At 42.3% G+C, this 16,437-nt stretch overlaps 1 protein-coding gene across 5 annotated transcripts in view; it reads left to right on the plus strand.

The window, feature by feature from the left end:
- The window catches only part of NDRG3 (NDRG family member 3), a 75,225-nt gene extending 59,062 nt beyond the window's left edge, over nucleotides 1-16,163 (plus strand). For 2 of the 5 annotated variants that reach the window (XM_080813065.1, XM_080813067.1), the window contains 7 exons: nucleotides 2,308-2,411; nucleotides 3,608-3,673; nucleotides 3,797-3,848; nucleotides 8,029-8,076; nucleotides 11,867-11,902; nucleotides 12,012-12,063; nucleotides 14,576-16,157. In XM_080813065.1, coding sequence (XP_080669191.1) covers nucleotides 2,308-2,411; nucleotides 3,608-3,673; nucleotides 3,797-3,848; nucleotides 8,029-8,076; nucleotides 11,867-11,902; nucleotides 12,012-12,063; nucleotides 14,576-14,757 — 540 coding nt within the window. In that variant the 3' untranslated portion in view covers nucleotides 14,758-16,157. Of the gene's footprint in view, nucleotides 1-2,307; nucleotides 2,412-3,607; nucleotides 3,674-3,796; nucleotides 3,849-8,028; nucleotides 8,077-11,866; nucleotides 11,903-12,011; nucleotides 12,064-13,427; nucleotides 13,467-14,575 lie in introns of all 5 variants that reach the window. The other 3 variants (XM_080813068.1, XM_080813064.1, XM_080813066.1) reach the window with 3 other exon arrangements.
- The last annotated feature ends 274 nt before the right edge of the window (nucleotides 16,164-16,437 follow it).

Genomic DNA, 16,437 nt, shown 5'->3' on the forward strand with positions numbered 1-16,437 from the left:
CCTGGTGTTACATTTTTATTTAACAGAACTTGAAACTAACCTTCTTTTGTTAGCCCCATCTTTACCCTCTGCTTGCAGAGAGAACTGGTGCCTAAAAATCTTGAACCTTTCCGGGCTACTTGGTACATGTTCATGGATTTCTTTCACTATCCCCGCTGCCAGCCTAGCCTAGTAGCCTTACTGAATCTGCTAAATGAATGATTATAGTCTTTATTCTGCTTTCCCACTTTCAAAATGTTTTTCCTGTTGGCTTTGTCTTTGTGAGAAAAGAGGTGAAACTGGCTTAGTTGAAGTGTGCAACTCGATCTCAGGATCGTGAGTTTGAGCCCCACAGTGGATATAGACATGACTTAAATAAATAAATAAACTTTTAGAAAAATAAAATTTAAGCACGCACATGTGTTTGCTTCTAACATTTTGAAATGGAAACAAATAAGGTTTTGAAACATGAATAATCTCATTTTCACCAATAGGAAAAAACAACTGTAGTGATAGCCTCTCTTTTATCTATCAGACTTGCAAAAATTAAAAAGAATGGCCATTTGTATTAGTAAGGTTGTGGAGAACCAAGTAGTATAAGTAAACAAGGCAACTCCGTATGTCCTGATAAGGAATGATCTCTAATATTTTAAGGGGAGAAGCAAAGTGTAGGACAGTATGTCTAACAGACCACAATTTGTGTTTTTTTAAAAAAAAAAAAAAAGTGGGGAGTAGGAAGAACAATTTATACGTAACAGATTTACCTAACAAGTTCCATTAACACTTAAGCCAGTTTTACCTCTTTTGTACCATTATCATTTCTTCCCTCTTTTATCTCAAACTTTGCTCCTCGGGTTCCTCTCCAGACGTTGAAGGAAGAGCTGGCTACATATTTCTTCTCTGATTACTGTGTGCGGCATTTGTTGTTTACTTGTCTTATTATAATTTTTTTACCCTTTACCGTATTTCCTCAGAGTGATTGTAGTGCCATTTCGTTTCAGGTAGACTCTGATCCGTTTGATCAATTTTCAGCTGTATTCTTGGCTCACTTTACCTATATGGCAGTAAGAATGCAAATAGATATTCTCCTTATCTATATTTCTCTATGAGGTTTGATGGTGACCTTGACATATTGCCCTGGATTAACTGGCTCTCTTACTATCCCTCATCCATTTCTTCCCTCCAAAGCAAACATTTTCCCTTCTGCTTAAAACTGCTTGCTGGGTGTATGTGCGCTTGTGTACCCGTGTACAGCTATGTACATGTATGTTTATGTACACAACAACCTGGCAACTGTTCCGATGACCTGAGAAGGCCAGCAAGAGATGGGCCATTGGACAGTGGGTGGTGGGGGAAGAGGACTCACTTCACTATATAAATCATTTGTTTCTCTCTTATTTTATGCCTTTAATAATAGCAGTAAGATTAAATGATAAATTGACTTAATAAAATGTAAATGGAATGTAATACAGAATTCTGTGGATATTACTAAGTGATAATATATAAATAAGTGATATACTGATTATATCAGTACAGATAATTATATAGATTTATGACTATTAAGAAAAATGTTACCTTCCCTTTTTAAAAAAATTTTTTTTAAGTATTCTCTACACCCAGCATGGGGATTGAACTCACAACCCTGAGGTCAAGAGTCACTCGCTCTACCAACTGAGCCAGGCTAGTGCCCCACCTTCCATTTATTTTCCACTTTACAGTTCATATAACTTTTCTTATCTCTAAAACAGCCTTGTCAGGGGCACTTGGCTGTAGAGATTGCAACTCTTGATCTCAGGCTCGTGAGTTCAAGCTCCACATTAGGCGTAGAGCCGATTTTAAAAATAAATAAATAAATAAAACAACCGTGTCAGGTATCTCTGGTTATTATCTTCATGTTTTATGAGGAATGGCAGAACATGCAAAAAACACAAATAAGGAAACTAGGGTTTTGATGGTTAGGTGACCCGTCTGAGTTGCACAGCTAGTATTTGAATCCAAGTCCAGTGCAGTTTCAGGGTGCTGCAGGTAAGAAGGAAGTTCAGAGCAAATCTCCAAGTTTTTACATTTGGCCTGGAGTCATTGACTAGCCTTTGCCATAATAGAGTCTTTGTGCCCTCATCTGACACAGAATATGGCACTGAACCCGTCTCCTGCAGATAAAGACTTCAGTCATTCAGCCTACCAGTATGAGGGTAGACCCCAGGCTCTGCCCCATTTCCCATCTTGAGCAGAGAGATTTGGCTTAGAAAATTGAGAATGCAAACCAAGCAACATAGACTTGTATTGTAGCTCAAATGTTTACCTTGTGTCTCTTTTCAATTGTTCTAGGAAGAGTTGCAGGCTAACTTGGACCTGATTCAAACCTACAGGCTGCATATTGCCCAAGATATCAATCAAGAAAACCTACAGCTCTTCTTGGGTTCTTATAACGGGTACAGTTATTTCCTATTCCTCCACTTAAATGTAAACTAGGTCCAAAAAGATAATGGACATTTGAGGGAGAGGGGTAGGGGAAATAAACTGTGTTTTTCAGTGTTGTGTCATGAGCTGATTTTCCTGGTGTTGCACCACAGTAAAAGAGGGAGGGCTATCAGACAGATTGGAAGACAGCTTTCAGGGAACATGAATGGGGGCACCTAGCTGGCTCAGTTGGTAGAGTGTGCTACTTGATTTTGGGGTCATGAGTTCAAGCCACACATTGGGTGTAGAGATTACTTTAAAAAAAAAAAAAAAAGAAAGAAAAATGAACTGGAGGCCGTTTTGGGCACATTCAAATACCATTTGTAGTTTAAGATGTTTTGAGATTGAAAAAAAGTACATAAGTTACACGCACAAAAACTTAACACGTAATGTGAGGCAGGACAGAAAAATACATGGAGAAGAGGCAAAGAATAGAAGTCTTAGGCTTTGATTCAGTTTCTCTTTGCTGACATCTTGTTACCGGGCAAAAGTAGCACATGGGCACTAGTAAATTCTCTTTTGTTTGTGTACGTTCCAAAACCTACTATCATATCTCCCCCAGTCACTGAGAGAGTTGGGTTCTTATCTTGGGACCAGTTTTTCCAAGGTCAAACATATTCATTCCTCCTAGCTTTCTGAGTACATGGGAAAAGATTGAGAAAATGGGTCAGCTGTAACTTACCTAAATTCACCCAGAGATTTTGAACCTTGTCTCCAACTCCTTTCTCTGTATTACAGAGCCTGCTTATTTTCAGTTGAAATCAGAAAGATTTATTAAGTACTGCACTAAACTATGTTATTTACACGTTTCCCCCCCGCCAAAGTTCCCCTTCTCTTAAGGAATTTGTTCCTATAAACTAGTTGGAAAATTAAACACTACAACTTGAGGATTTCAGAAGCATTGCTGTTGAGTTTTGAAGTTGCCTCTAAACTTCTGGCATCCCATAGTGCCCCTCAGGTTTGAGCCAGGAGCCTTGTTCCTGCTCTGTACCACTCAGGATGCTACTAAAATGGTAGCTCATGAACAAAGTGCACAAGGGTCCCTTCCCTCATCAGGTGTGAAGGAAAGATAGTTTCAGATTCCTTGATACTGGTTTTCACAACCAGAAAATAATCTGAGTTGCTATGATTTTCCCTGAAAGGGGTCTTGCTTCCTTTGTTTTTCTAGACGCAGAGACCTAGAGATTGAAAGACCCTTGCTGGGCCAAAACGATAACAAATCGAAGACATTAAAGTAAGTCCCTCGGTTTCCCTAGTAAGTTGCTAAATATCTTTGCCTTTCATAAACTAACTCAGTATTTGGTGGAATATAGGTGCTGTTTGCAGAATGTCACCTCTTAATTTTGCCTTTCCCCAGGTGTTCTACTCTGTTGGTGGTAGGGGACAGTTCACCTGCAGTTGAGGCTGTGGTAAGTATGTCCTGATGCTATGAAGATAAATGAGATTAAATGCAGTAAAATGTATACAGCATACTGCTGGCACACTAGAAACAGTTGGTAAATAGTCATCTTTGTTATTTCTGATTATGTCTATCAGAGTTTGCTCTTTATTACCCAGTTTTGGAAAAGGAATTCCTCATCAACCACTAGATTTCATCAGAAGGGATCAGTATTACCTTTGATTGCTTTATGTGGTACAGTTGACCTTGTGGCAAGTAGCATAACTAAACACCATTTGCTTATGGTCAGATTTCTGACAGCCCTTTGGCCTTCTGCAGCCCCTATACATCTGGAACTGTATCAGGCTGGAAGGCTGCTGAGAGCCTATATGCTTTACTCTGCCTCTTCCTCAAGTGTATAATACACTGTTAAAAATAATACATGCTCATTGTAGAAAATATAAAAAAAAAACAGAAGGACAGGAGGAAACATCATAAACCTCTTACCCAAAGGTAAACTATTATCTTTTCCTCTAACATACCCCAGGTGATATTAAACATGAAAGATTTGGGGATCTGATTTTTTTTTTTTAAGATTTTATTTATTTATTTGACACACAGAGATCACAGCAGGCAGAGAGGCAGTCAGAGAGAGAGAGGAGGAATCAGGCTCCCTGCTGAGCAGAGAGCCCGATGTGGGGCTCGATCCCAGGACCCTGAGATCATGACCTGAGCTGAAGGCAGAGGCTTTAACCCACTGAGCCACCCAGGTGCCCTGGGGGATCTGATTATTGATAGCATTTTTGATAACCTTTTTCCGTATTATAAAGTCAGTACCTCTGTATAATATTTTTTAAAAGATTTTATTTATTTATTTGACAGACAGAGATCACAAGTAGGCAGAGAGAGAGAGGAGGAAGCAGGCTCCCCGATGAGCAGAGAGCCCGATGAGAGGCTCAATCCCAGGACCCTGGGATCATGACCTGAGCCGAAGGCAGAGGCTTTAACCCACTGAGCCACCCAGGCACCCCACCTCTGTATAATATTTAGTCTTGTAAACGTACCTTTGTTTAACCTCATTTTCCAGTTGATGATATCAGATTTTGCACCATTAATAATGTTGCTATTGAACATCGATATCGAATTCTTGATCATCTCCCTGGGATAGATTTCTAGAAGTGGAATTAATGTGTCAAAAATCATAAACCTTTGCAAAATTTTTTTATAACATTTGCCATATTCCTTTCCAGAAAGGACATACCAGTGTGTTGGCACCAGCATTGTATGAGAGCGTCTGTTTCACAACATCTTGTTCAACATTGGATTTTTAAATTTTATTAATAATTTAATAGGTTAAAAATGGTGTCCCACTGTTTTAATGTGTATTTTATTACAAATGAAGTTGACAGTTTTTCATACATCTATTAGAGTTTACTTGTTTTCCCCACAGTGTATGTAATATAAATAGGTATCTGTGTGAGATTACCTGGTTTTCTTTGGCAGCCTTCACTTCTGCCCTGTTTAGAGAAAAACATTAGGGAATAAGGCTTTTGGGAAAGGAAGTCTAGTAGCTATTCATGGAGGTAAACATAGGAGAGAAGGTTTATGAGGCAGGGTAAGCGTAGGGTGAAGTAGATGGGATGATATATTCATACCTCCCTGAATCATCCTGTAAAACATTCTGTGTCTGGTATAAAATACATGACATGGCTTTAACACAGAGGGACATGACCCTCGAGTCCAAAAAAAAACAAAACCAAAAAACAAAACAAGCAAAAAAAAACTCCCCAAAGATGATAAAGTTATAGTGATGATCCCAATTCATCATGAAGGAGTTTTACAAAGGTCAGTCTTTTCTGGCTAAAAAGGTGGAGATACATGCTAAAAAAAAAATATCTATCAAAAACATTTCTTCAGGGGCGCCTGGGTGGCTCAGTAGGTTGAGCCTCTGCCTTCTGCTCAGGTCATGATCCCAGGGTCTTGGGATGGAGCCCCACATCAGGCTCTCTGTTCAGCGGGGTCCTTCCTCCTCTCTCTCTGCCTACTTGTGATCTGTCTGTTAAATAAATAAATAAAATCTTTAAAACAAAAACAAAAAAGAAAAAACATTTCTTCAGGGGCACCTGACTGGCTCAGTCGGTAGAGCATATGACCCTTAATCTCAGGGTTGTGAGTTTGAGCCCCACATTGACTGTGGATATTACTTAAATTTTTTTTCTTCATAAACATGTAACATAAAACAAGAAAACAGTGTTGTTTTTAGAAAATACCCTTCCTCAGAATTTTCTAATAATGCTGGGTTATTTTTTTAAACTTGCATGGACTTAAAGTCTTTCAAGACTAGTTAGATTGGCCAGTACAGATAAAGTCTTGTTTTCTGACTTCCTCATCTTCAGCATTTGTAGGTAAGAACCCCAGGAGCCCTGTCTGTATCACAAAGTAGATGCTCTTACAGAGAGATTCTAGCTTGTGAGAGGAGAGCTAGCATTTTATCCCACAAATTGGTACGGATTAGAGGACTCTCCATGCATCGAAGAGCAAGAAGGAGCTTCTCAAATTTTGGTCATTTTTGCTAACTATTTTTGCTTACTTATTCAGCCTCATTTTTTGAGCTGCTTATTTGCTCGATGCTGTGGGGGAATACAAAAATGAATAAGATGATGTATCTGCATTTGGGTAGCTAGAGAGAGAATAGACATGTCAAAAAAACAGTCACTGAGTTTGGTTTACGAGATATGGAGACTTCGTAGAGAGCTAAAGCAATTACAAAGTGGTAAACCAAGGAAAGCATGACTTATTATATTAAATCCAGATGGAGGATTTCATTCTTCGAGAAAATATTTATTATGTATCTACTATGTTCTAAGCGTTGTGCTTAGCAGTTAGGGATCCAGTTTTTAAATTCTACAGTTTAGAGTTAATGATATTCTGTAGTACACTGGTACATTTGCTTACCACTGCCTACGTTGTCATTTGTATAGAGCAAAAACTGGTTTGGTGATCCTGGTTTTTAGATCATCCCCTGATAATAGAAGAGTTTTGTATACCTGCCCATCAGCAATCCCCAGAGTTCAGCTGGATTACTGGTTCTTGCCTAGGTAATTTTAATAACTCCCTAACTGGCTCATTGCCTCTGTAGTCTGTCATATAGCCACTGCTGGTTACTTTACTAAAACAAATCCGTTTACCTCAGAAACTTTCCATGGCTCCTTGGCCTTCCATGGCCAGCTCCAGTCTACCTCCCAGATGTGCCTTGCAGTACACCTTCACACCACACCTCTGTAACCGCACACACGCCCTGTACATCCACTTCACGTCGCCTAGTTCTTTGCTTATGCTTTCCCCCAACTCTGGGAGCCTTCAAACACCCACCCCTTCTGTTTATTGTGTCTCTTGAAATCCTGCTCATCCTTCTCTACTCAGCTCAGTTGTGAAATTTTGAAGTGATCTCATTCAGCTTTGAATTGTGTGTTTTCACCCTAGTGGATACCAGACTCCTAGCAGTGTTTTGTATGTGTATGCTTGACAAGCATGTGTAAAAGGAGAGATTTCGTTGATTAAATTAGCCACAAAACATTGCTGAACCTAAAGATTATCTCCCTAAAAGCTTTTATTTGAAGTCCCTGCCTTCATGGGTATACCACGAAGTATAGGATACCAAACATGTAAACACACAGGTTGTAACTGTTAATTAGGATAATTGCTATGAGAGAAAAAACATAGAGTAATCAATGTTTAGGTGGAATAGTGAAAGACCTTGAGTCAGAAAAGAGGGTGTGCAGAAAGGCAAACCCGGGGTACAGGGAAAGGGTAAGGGGGAGTGGGGATTGGGGATTGGGCTTGGTCAGGACCATTTGTATTGGGAATCCATCAGAATCCCGGCAGGTAAGTGCCATGGTCCAGTTCACATTTTAAAATAGGTACCTAGCCCCCAAGTTACATAGCCAGTAGGAGAAATTAGAGTCAACATAAGGTTCTTTAAATACTCGCAACAGATTCAGGAAATGAAGTTAACCAGACTTTTAGATTTACTAAGAAATAATCAGATACCAAGTACATGATATATCTCTTACTTTGTATTTTGGTAATTTCTTTGGCTGATTCAGCCATCTACAAACTGAGCTGTTGATCTTGGAAGATCATTCTCGTGCCAAGCTATTTCTTATTTTTCTAGTGATCATAATTGTTTTCTCTTTTTTTCTTTTCTTAAGGTTGAATGCAACTCTCGCCTAAACCCTATAAACACAACTTTGCTAAAGGTAAAGTGCTTTCTTTCCTTATTGCCAGTGGATTTGTTAGTAAATTATACATGGCTCAAAATACTCTTATTTCTGCAACAGTTGCCCAGAAAGAAGGAAAGGTTCTCTCTTTGATTCTCTCTCTTTTTTAAATTTTTCCTAACTATATTCTCACTCTAGAAACTTGGGAAATAGAAGGGCGCCTGGGAGGCTCAGTGGGTTAAGCCTCTGCCTTCAGCCCAGGTCATGATCTCAGGGTCCTGGGATCAAGCCCTGCATTGGGCTCTCTGCTCAGCAGGGAGCCTGCTTCCCCTCTCTTTCTGCCTACCTCTCTGCCTACTCGTGATCTCTCTCTCTGTCAAATAAATAAATAAAATCTTTTAAAAAAAGAAAAAGAAAAAGAAAATTGGGAAATAGAGAAAAGTAAAGGATAAAATCATTCAAAATTACTATAATCCTACCACCCAAAGTTCCCCTCTGGTAAAAATACTGATGTCTTGAGGTGCCTGGGTGGCTCAGTTAAGCATCCTACTCTTGATTTCAGTTCAGGTCATGATCTCAGGGTCATGAGATTGAACCCCACTTTGGGCTCTGCGCTGGACATGGAGCCTACTTAAAATTCTCTCTCTCTCCTTCTGCCCCTCTGCCCCTACTCCCAACCCCTGTGCTCACTCTCCAAAAGAAAGAAGAAAAAGTGGGGGTCTTTTTCCTGTATACTTTTTATATCGTTAAGGTCAGGATATTTACAGCCCTGTGTCTGTTTGTTTGTTTTTTTAAGATTTTATTTATTTGTCAGAACAAGCAGGGGGAGTAGCAAGCAGAGGGAGAAGCAGGCTCCTCACTGAGCACAGACCCCATGCAGAACTCGATTCCAGGACACTGGGATCAATGATCTGAGCCAAAGGCAGACATCTACTGAGCCACCCAGGTGTCCCTCCTCAACTTTTTGACATGAGCATCTAACCATGTTATTAAAAACTTCGTAAGCATTATTTAATTTTGTGAGAATTAGGATGAATGGGAATTATTTACAAGCTATGTCCCATTGTATTGGTTAGGAAGCTTCCAATAACAATTCTGATATGAGGGTGGGTGCATTTCCTTTCTCTTAGGGTAAATAGAGAGCAACTCTTATACTGGATTTCTAGTTAATGTCAGGTTTCTCTCCCTTTTCATTGTACCAGGTAAGAGTGTCAACCTTGTTTTTTCTACAGCCTGTCGTAAAGTGTACAGAGGCCTGACACTCTGATTTGAGTATGGATTACTGTATCTAAGTGCTGATCTTACGTTGCTTACTGCTACTTTCTCGGTCTGAAAGACCTCTGCTTTCTTCCCTTTCTCTTTGAAGTGGCTTGAAAGGGAAGTGCTGTCACCAAAAGCAGGCTGTAGTTCCTGGAAATCCGACATGAGGTTAATGCTCTGAGGTGACAGAATGCAGAATGTTCTGAGGTCCAGGTGGTTGACGAACTGGTCCAAAATAGGGATGTTATTTTAAAAGTATGTGGTTTCAAATAGTTTTTCAGTACAGGTTTGAATCGATATTTTGAAAGCACAAAACTGAACTCTGCAGTAGCTGTAGATGTAGTTTTTTCTGGGCAGAAATGCCCAATGCAACAGTATAGTTGAACTGACTCTCCAACTACTTGATAGGCAGCAAGCTTGGAAACAGTCTCTCCTAATATCCTCTCTGCATGTGTTAGTTGTTTTATGTAAGATTTTGACTCCTACACTTCATGAAAATACAGCCTCTGCCAGTTAGGTGTATATGTAATCAGGATAAATGTTTGTTTCTGATATTATTCATAGAATTTTAAGGGACTCTACCATTAACCTTCAATTCCTGTGCCTTCTGTGGCATTCCCATCTGCTAAATAACAGTCTCCACCTCAAAGGAAGTTTTCATGCTAGTGAATAGAAACGATGGTATAGGGGCGCCTGGGTGGCTCAGTGGGTTAAAGCCTCTGCCTCCGGCTCAGGTCATGATCCCGGGGTCCTGGGATCGAGCCCCACATCGGGCTCTCTGCTCAGCAGGGAGCCTGCTTCCCCTTCTCTCACTCTGCCTGCCTCTGCCTACTTGTGATCTCTATCTGTTAAATAAATAAATAAAATCTTTAAAAAAAAAAAAAAAGAAACGATGGTGTATTTTTTTGAGAGAAGGAGAGAGTGTGTGAGTAGGGGAGAAGGAGAGGGAGAATCTTTTTTTTTTTTTTAATGTTTTATTTCTTTTCAGCGTAACAGTATTCATTGATTTTTTCAGGGAGAGGGAGAATCTTGAGCAGACTCCACACCCAGGACAGGGCTCAATCTCCCAACCCTGAGATCATGACCTAAGCCGATACCAAAAGTTGCATATTCAATTGACTAGGCTGCCAGGTGCCCCCCCCTCTTTTTTTTTAAGTTCCAGTCAGCCTGAATAGGATGTTGTCTGAGTACAGAATGCATAACAGCTGGAAAAAAGAAGGTGGGCCTGTGTGGTTGGCCGTAATGCCTTAGAAACAGTGTTTTCTGCAGATTGGCAGATTGATTTCAGCTCAGGCTGTGATCTCAGGGTCATGAGATCGAGCCCTGCCCTGGATGTGGAGTCTGCTTAAGATTATCCCCCTCTGACCCTACCCCCTACACCCTCACCCCAACATACACATGCTCTCTCTTTAAAAAAAAAAAAAAAAAAGAAAGAAAAAAAATGCAAGGTCTCGAGCCCCACCCCAGACCTATTAAATCAGTATTTCTAGAGCAGAAACCCAAAAATCTGAGTTTTAATGAGTCTTCTGGGTAATTCCGGTGTGTGCTAACAAAACCCTACTTAGGTATCCTTGCATGGGGCACCTGGGTGGCTCAGTGGGTTAAGCCTCTGCCTTTGGCTCAGGTCATCGGCTCAGGTCATAATCTCAGGGTCCTGGGATCAAGCCCTGCATTGGGCTCTCTGCTCAGAAGGGAGCCTGCTTCCCCTCCCCCGCCTGCCTCTCTGCCTACTTGTGATCTCTGTCTGTCAAATAAATAAATAAAATCTTTATTAAAAAAAAAAATCCTTGCACATGTGAGGATAATCAGCAATGAATATTTATGAAGTGAGAGACAGCCTCACCAAATCCAGCTTTGAGAGGAAAGTGGCTGACCAAGTGAGTTGACCAGATTCAGTATCACCATCTCATTGGAGAAATCCCCTTAGTTGTAGAATGAAGATAATATCGGGTTGAGTGGGAACTTAGGAAGCATGATACCCTGAGAAGTTAGGGTCATGCTGTTTGAGGACTCTGAAAGTAACATTCTTCAGGTGGAGGCAGAACCATAGTTGAAGACGGTGGTTAACTTCATTGTCACTCCTAAAGATTTATTTATTTATTTATTTGACAGGCAGAGATCACAAGTAGGCAGAGAGACAGCCGGGGTGCGGGGGCGGGGGAAGCAGGCTCCCCGTGGAGCAGAGAGCCCGATGTGGGGCTCGATCCCAGGATCCTGGGATCATGACCTGAGCTGAAGGCAGAGGCTTTAACCCACTGAGCCACCCAGGTGCCCCTTCATTGTCACTCCTAACGGAAAGTTCCCAGCCTAGGCCTGAAGGCCAGGCTCTACATCTTACTGATTAATAAGTATTAAATAAATAATCTTTTCAGATTTATATCCAAGGTTATTGCTAGGATGTAAGTTTTTGTGTAAGAGTGCATTGAGGAAACATACACTTGGTTGCAGTTAAACATTAAGTTAAGGAACCTAAAATTCAATCCTGTCCTATTTGAAAGAACTTGTGGATTTTCAGAGCATGTCCCCTTAGTAGAAGTACCAGCTCACTTCTATATTTTTCCTCTTTTAGATGGCAGACTGTGGTGGACTGCCCCAAGTAGTACAGGTAAGGAGGGGCTTTTTTATTATTGTGTTGTTTTCTTTATTTAAAGCACTCATTTGATTCTGCCTCTCTGCCTATGCAAAGATTAATACCTTCTTATTTTGTCTCCTAGCCTGGAAAGCTCACCGAGGCCTTCAAGTACTTTTTGCAGGGAATGGGCTACAGTGAGTAATATAAAACTTTCTGTCCACCAAAAATTTAATGATAATGGGGTCATTTTGACATCTGGGGAGCCCACATTTCCCAGGGCGTATAACCTCTATGCTAGCCAGCCTGAAGTGAGGTAGAAACCAAAATGTTTATGGAGCATTCATCTGTGCATGTACGTAAGGTGAGCTAACACTTACTAAGCACTTACCTTGTGCTGGGCATTCAGTGTTTATAACCGTAAGAGGTAAGTTCTGTCATTAGTCCCATTTTATAGAAGAAGAAACCGAGGTTCAAAGAGACTAAGTACATTTCCCAGGGTAACAGTTCACCTGCAGAACGCTAGCAGTCTGGCTCCAGAGCCCATGTTTTTAACCATTGAGGCTTAGATTTTGAATCTAATCACTGAGGCTAAGCTTGTGAATCTGAAATGATGATTTGCATCTGAACTTAGCTGGTAATGACTCCTGGCCTAGGGAAACACAATGGAGACTCCAGAGCCCATGTTTTTAACCACTGAGGCTTAGATTTTGAATCTAATCACTGAGGCTAAGCTTGTGAATCTGAAATTATGATTTGCCTTTGAACTTAGCTGGTAATGACTCCTGGCCTAGGGAAACACAATGGAGACTTCAGAAGAAAAGGGTAGTGTCCTCAGTTACATCAGCCCCACCACAGGAAATGAACTTGCACAGTAGTTTAGAGCGAGTCCAAGGATGTTTCCATATCGTGTGCCACTGTCCTGGTCTCTTGTATTGTGAGACCCCTGAGCTTTCTCATTTGTCACAGACTATCCACACTTGCTCCTTTCTTGGAATTTTTAAGAAGAAAAACTCTTCAACCCAGGTACAGAGCTCTTTACCCAGTAGGGTGATTTTTTTTTTCCTGTCTTTAGTATAAGCGTGGAAAATGGTCATTGAACAGCTGCCTGGGCAGCAGCTGACCCCTGGGTATATACAGCCCTGTGCCTGGCAGGCAGACTGTGTATGTCTCGTCTAGAGTGGCTGTGTCATCCCCATCTGTGAGCCACTACCAACCGAGCCCACACCCACATCTGTCTGGCTCACTGGGAGGAGAAGTCCCTCTCCTAGCCAGTTCTCGTCCCTTTCGTAGGAAACAGCTGATCTTCCAGCCCATTTCTGATCCAAAACAGATGGCTGTTTATAGTGGAGAGGAAAACAGTTGCCCTTGACTAGATGAGAGAAGTAACGTCTGAGATGATAATAAAACATCTGTCGGCCTCAACTCCTTTCTGAGACCTTAACATAAAAATTCATCCCCAGCTTAGAGGATTCTGTCAGTGTTTACCGGGCAGCCGAGGTTGCCACTTGGCACTCTTGGGTCACTAACCTGCCTTTTCCTGTGTCCATCCTGCTTCCAGTCCCGTATGTGCAGCTCAGTCACCTGAGCACCGAGTCAGGTACCTTCCTCTGTGCTGGCCCTGCCCCTGCCTCCCAGCCACGCTCTCCTGGCTGCATTGGCTGCCTGCAGCATGTCCGCGGTTTTCCTGTGCAGTGAGAGCCCGATAGAACGTGGCTCGTTGTGCCCTAAGAGGGTTAGACTGCAGGTCCAGCCCTGGTTCCCCAGGAAGAAAGGAGTGGGTTGTAATAGCCAGGTTTCCTCTTATCATCCAAATCAGGGTCACGGTAGTAGCTGAAACTTTGTAGGCAGGACCCCTCTTCTGCCGCCACCTACTCATCCTTGCCTGAATCCCAGACACAGGAAGTGAAGGGCAGCCTTGATTCTAAATAGGGGTACCAGAGCCTCTGCCTGGAAAACTCATCAGGTGATGGCATCTTTTGACCCCAGCATTGAAATGACAGCTGGGCGAGTGGCTGGTGCCTCAGGAAGATAGGGAGGTTATGACAGGTAAGGCCACATCCCAGCCAAGCTGGAAGGACATTAGGATCAAAGCGGTGGAACTGTATTCTGAGTGAAACACCCACCCCCGGAGCCCTTTCCTTGCAGGCATCCTTTACCTTGCTGCCTGCATAGAGGGCATATAGGGCAGGTGCCAGGCCCACCTGCCCTCCCTTAGACCCACACCTTCATACATGTCTCCTCCCCAGGTAGCAAGGGAAGCCTGTGGACACGGATGGTAGTCTTGTTGTATCGGGCTTGCACTGTGTTTGTGAAACACCTTCATACTTGTGTGGTTTGTCTTTCTTTTGGTTTAGTCTTGCATGCACTGCAGGGTTTGGTTACCTGTTTGGGTTCCCAAAACCTCTTTCCTGATCACTGTATGAATGGCGTGGGCATAGCTAAGAGGCTATACTCTGGACTTAGGTTTCCCCATGTTCTTCTGTGGACTAGAATCAGCCAAGATTCCAACCAGATCCAAAGGAGTAAAGCAGCCTTGTGTATAGCCATTCACCTAAGCAAATAATACAAAAGGGAGATGGCTATGTGTTATCCTGGGTCTCACCTTAAATGGGTTGGGAAAGCTAAACAAAGCCTTTAGTGAAATTTCTGGATTAGTTAAGCTTAGCCAGGGTACTATCTTCTAGTCCCCTTGGTTCTTTCTTACAGTACCATCTGCCAGCATGACCCGGCTCGCCCGATCACGAACCCACTCAACCTCAAGTAGCATCGGCTCTGGAGAAAGTGCCTTCAGCCGATCTGTCACCAGCAATCAGTCAGATGGAACTCAAGAATCCTCTGAATCCCCTGATGTTGTGGACAGACACCAGACCATGGAGGTGTCCTGCTAAGCAGATACTCCTCCCCTGGACCATGCAAGTCCACCCTCCTTCAGACAACCACTCCATAATATAACATTTCATCCAGCAAACTGGCATCTATCTTTAACTCCTGCATGGCCAACTGACAGTCTCTGGTATCCTGGATTTATCATTCTCTCTGCCTGCCCGCCCTCCTTTTTGTATGTACCAAGAACCACTTTCTTGCCATCACTGTAACATTCCAGCATCTTTAGCTGATCGAATTTCCATATCTTCTCTTGCCAGCCTTTCCTTGTGCTTTCCCAACTACATATCTGACAAGATTCTTTGATTCTGATGTATGTGTGTGAGCACGCGTGTCTGTGTTTGTGTGTGCATAGTTCTGTGATTTTAGATATGCTTTCTTGTAGAGCTTCTGCAAAAAAAGGGGACCTTTTTTTTCATTTTCAATGGTGTTTTTAAGGGAAATATACAGAACAGGTTTCTAGGTTGGGCAGGCCACTGCATTCTCTTTTGGTTCCAAATTGGTCAACACGATTTGCAGTGACCTCAGGAGCTCTGAGAAATGTGGAAGATCGTGTTTACATTGACTGTGACCAATAGAAGGGAGCCTGTTAACATAGAGAGGCAGGCAGGGTGGCCAGCCATCACCTGTCCAAATTCATTCATATATGTTATTCTGTAAATAAAAGGGAGGGACATATTCTTTTAGAAGCCCATGAATGATGAAGTTCTGATGCAACATGGAGTTTTTCCTAAGAAGTGAATGTGGCATCATTACTGTACTCTCTTAGCACAGGAAGATGGAAAACAAAATACCAGGCCTCTGCTGTGCCAGAGCAGAGCTGCTGTCGCCACAGTGTCTGATACCACTTACGAGATAGCCCCAAGAAGTGCCTACTGGGTCTGTGATGAAGAGTGTTTCTCCACCCTTCAGTCCTCTGAAAAAGGAGAGGTATGGCCTGAAAATTATGCAGATGGTGAGAACCAGCTGGGCGAAGAGGCACAGACCTCAGCGGAATATCATGTGTCTCAGGCACACCCTTGACTTCAGCTGACGTAGTGGAAGTGAAGTGAAATTGGTACAGAACCCATTTCTCAGAAAGATTCTTGACAATTCTTAAAGAAGAGAGGGAAGGGGCCGGTGTGTAAGGGCAGCCTGTGCAGCTACAGTTGTGCTTAGTGGACTGCTGTGCGAGGGGCTGCAGCCAGCCAGAGTATTGCTGGGAGGAGGATGAAACCAGCTGCCACACAGCAAGGTCCCAGCTCTTGAGGGCATCAGATGTAAGCTCAGGGTTACGCAGTTCCGAATCTTAGGAAGGGGCTTTTCAGACATAATGTTCGCTTTCAGCTGAGATAGGGAATGCATCACTCTGCCAGAGTACAACTTTTTACAGATTATTAAATAAAGCTGTATATGTCTCATTGTTAACCCGATTGCTGGTGTTATTTCTCTCAAGCCATGCACTGGGGCTCGGGGTGGAACCAAGTCACTATATATGGGCTTTGTGCTGGGCATTTTCACGTCTTTGATCATTATCTCACCCAAGAAGAATTAAGATTCTGGATAAATAATTTGCCCAAGGTCATACCAGTAAACCCATCTAGGACCCCAAGCTCATCTGACACACCTCTATTGCCCTCAAATCAAAAATTGTGAGAAGCCCAATCATGGGGTTTATGGAGGAGGAAAGCTAAGGTCTCAGAAAG

The sequence above is a fragment of the Martes martes genome (assembly GCF_963455335.1).
Source record: "Martes martes genome assembly, chromosome: 9".
NCBI lineage: Eukaryota > Metazoa > Chordata > Mammalia > Carnivora > Mustelidae > Martes > Martes martes.